General features: G+C 55.1%; 1 protein-coding gene across 1 annotated transcript; it reads right to left on the bottom strand.

Moving 5' to 3' along the window:
• Positions 1-3: 3 nt before the first annotated feature.
• On the bottom strand, positions 4-415 carry LOC104799998 (probable inorganic phosphate transporter 1-3; the record flags this gene model as incomplete). The annotated part of the gene is made up of 1 exon (XM_010522696.1): positions 4-415. A coding segment is annotated over one exon (412 nt), but the record flags the coding sequence as incomplete, so codon positions are not given.
• Between the last annotated feature and the right edge of the window lie 8 nt (positions 416-423).

The following is a 423-nucleotide window of genomic DNA, read 5'->3' as shown; positions in this document are numbered from 1 at the left end:
GGTATCCTGCGTCCACCTTCGTCTTGTCCTTTGGCTGCGCTGCGTATAAGAATCCGAACGCCCCCACGATCGCACCCGCTTTCCCTGTCGCGGCAGAGATTCCGTGGCACGTCGACCTCAGCCTGGCCGGGAAGATCTCTGCCGGGACGATGAACGTCGTGGCATTCGGTCCAAAGTTGGCGAAGAAGAAAGTGAGAGAGTACATCACCACGAATCCGATGCGGTTGTCCGGCTTGATCCAGTGGTTGTATGGGAAGGCTATGGCGAACATGAAGACCGTCATGAAGAAGAATCCCATCAGTTGGATCCAGAACCTTCCAATTATATCGATGAATGCGACCGTGAACCAGTAACCGGGGACAGTACTGCAGAGCGCGATTAGGGTTTGTGCCCTGCCGATCATGAACACCTCGTGGATACCGT

This window comes from Tarenaya hassleriana, unplaced genomic scaffold (genome assembly GCF_000463585.1).
Source record: "Tarenaya hassleriana unplaced genomic scaffold, ASM46358v1 Cleome6250, whole genome shotgun sequence".
NCBI lineage: Eukaryota > Viridiplantae > Streptophyta > Magnoliopsida > Brassicales > Cleomaceae > Tarenaya > Tarenaya hassleriana.
Note: the sequence above shows the minus strand (reverse complement) of the source record. Positions and strands in the feature narration are given on the sequence as shown.